At 46.2% G+C, this 2,045-nt stretch overlaps 1 protein-coding gene across 1 annotated transcript in view; it reads right to left on the bottom strand.

Annotated features, from left to right (window-relative positions):
• Nucleotides 1-11: 11 nt before the first annotated feature.
• LOC104952299 (vacuolar protein sorting-associated protein 13A-like) overlaps nucleotides 12-2,045 on the bottom strand; it is a 19,276-nt gene continuing 17,242 nt past the window's right edge. Inside the window, exons 12-15 of the mRNA XM_010779095.1 lie at nucleotides 1,577-1,737; nucleotides 1,251-1,354; nucleotides 837-1,149; nucleotides 12-178 (exon numbers count right to left, since the gene is read on the bottom strand). Coding sequence (XP_010777397.1) covers nucleotides 14-178; nucleotides 837-1,149; nucleotides 1,251-1,354; nucleotides 1,577-1,737 — 743 coding nt within the window. The 3' untranslated portion in view covers nucleotides 12-13. The remainder of the gene's footprint in view (nucleotides 179-836; nucleotides 1,150-1,250; nucleotides 1,355-1,576; nucleotides 1,738-2,045) is intronic.

Below are 2,045 nucleotides of genomic sequence, written 5' to 3'. Positions count from 1 at the left end.
ATGGGAAAAAACTTCAACAATGAATGACATCAAAGTCCAACCTGTACTCAGAAGACCAGTCCTGATCCAAGTAGTTCAGTAGGCACAGATCGAGACTTGATTGGTTGATGACCGCAGTGTGAAGCTGGGCAGAGTGGCCCTGGTTCAGAGTGGCCTCAGGGGCAGAGACACCACTGTCCTGTTGAGCAGCAGGCAGAAAACAACACTGAGTTCAACAGTGAATCTGAGGTAACGGACTTTAGTAAGATCATAGGCCAAAAAGCTCAGCATTCATTCTGTTTTGAGTCTGTAAACAACACATGATGGTAGGTAGACAAATCTGAAGATAAATATTAACTATATATATTTTAATCATATGTAGCCTTTGTATTACATTTACAAATCTTGCTTTCAAAGTGTGGACACATTACTACCATTCATTTTTGAAAGCATTGCCTGTTTTCAGACTTTTAGGGTTTTCTAACCACCATGGATCAATGCAATTGCAAGCAGTTTATAAGGACTTCCTTGTTGGTGCATTCATTGATGCATACGTTTGAAATGGAATGCAGAGTTACTCAGTTGTCAAGCATAGACTGTACAGAGTATATTGGACAATAATTGATGTGTATGATGAGGAAAATAGAAGTCGGGGCTCGATATCAGCAGATACTTAATATAAAATGACCCGGCCTTGGATCGAACATCCAACATTTGTATACTATACTTGCATTAATACCAATACATAAAATCTGTATAGTTTGTAAAATGTTGGACTGTGCTAAAACATACAAGCCATATAGTCCTTTTCCATCGCCAATGGCCCACTGGAGAGGTCACTACCAGACACATCATACCTTCAGTTTGTAAGAGATGGGGTAAGGCAGCAGGTTGCGCAGCAGGATGGAAGGCCACAGATGAAGCACAAAGGGAACATCGAAGTTCTCCCCAACATCTCCAGTGTGTTTGAATGTCACAGCGTCTCTCGATGGCACCATGTTGACCATCAGAACACCACCCTGATCTCCACGCCGACGGCAGGTCTGCTGCAGGCGTGTGTCGGGCTCATGAGCATGGAAGTCTTCGTAGCTGAAACCCTCTGAGCACTCGTACTGCTCCTCCTGATCATCAGTGTCCTCCTCTGTTATCGGCCGAAGGCTCAGCTCAGACCTGAGAGGCAGCAGAGAGCAGATGTGGGTGAGGGAGTGTGTACTACGATAGTGAGAGTGGGATAAGGAGAGACAGAGGGAAAGAGAAGTGTTTGCTCTCACCTATACGAGTCCAAAGGCACACAGAACTCTTCAGTAGGGAGAGCTTTACCCAGACATGTTGATCCCTCAAAAACGTTGAATGGGATTGAGAAATGATTGATGATCTGCGTAAAGAGGAGAGAAAAAATGAGGCTTTGGAGATGTATGTTCTTGTATTTCAATTTAAATCCTAGGCTATTTTAATACATAAAGTTCAACCTCGGCTGGGACTGCTGCTTATAATCAGTTATTTTCAATGATGGAGTTAACAGGGAAGTTATTACAGATGAGATAAACATAATAAGTATGAAACTGAGGGAATATGTATGCGTTCATCAGTGCAGTACCTGGAATGGAGAGCGGATCTTGACGTACTTGCTGCCCTCCACAGTGTAAATCTGACAGACCAGGAAACGAGTGACTCCTGAGTCTTTGTGCATCACATTGTACATCCCCCGGCCCACCTTGATCAGGGGGATCACGCTGGCTGAGGTGTGACCCATCGGAGCTGGAGAGGGCAGAGGAAATAAGAGCAGTTCATCAGTGCTTACTAGGGCTGAATGATTAAACCATTTTAAATCAAAATCGTGATTTGAAATGATTGTCAAATCACAAAGCAGCGCGACCCTGCTGCGGCCGACGAGGACGATTGGCCCGTCCAGGAGCACGTGGACGGCAGCATGTCCATGGAGCCGAGTGCCGGGCAGGAGGCAGACGACTCCTACCCCGTCTCCCTCCATGGTTCACCGTGCGGTTCTCCCCTCCCTCCTCTCCCCCGGACGGGGCGGACGACGAGTGGAGCGAGGGGCGTGGTTG

This window comes from Notothenia coriiceps, unplaced genomic scaffold (assembly GCF_000735185.1).
Source record: "Notothenia coriiceps isolate Sejong01 unplaced genomic scaffold, NC01 NC01_scaffold00019799, whole genome shotgun sequence".
NCBI classification, from domain to species: Eukaryota; Metazoa; Chordata; class Actinopteri; order Perciformes; family Nototheniidae; genus Notothenia; species Notothenia coriiceps.
Note: the sequence above shows the minus strand (reverse complement) of the source record. Positions and strands in the feature narration are given on the sequence as shown.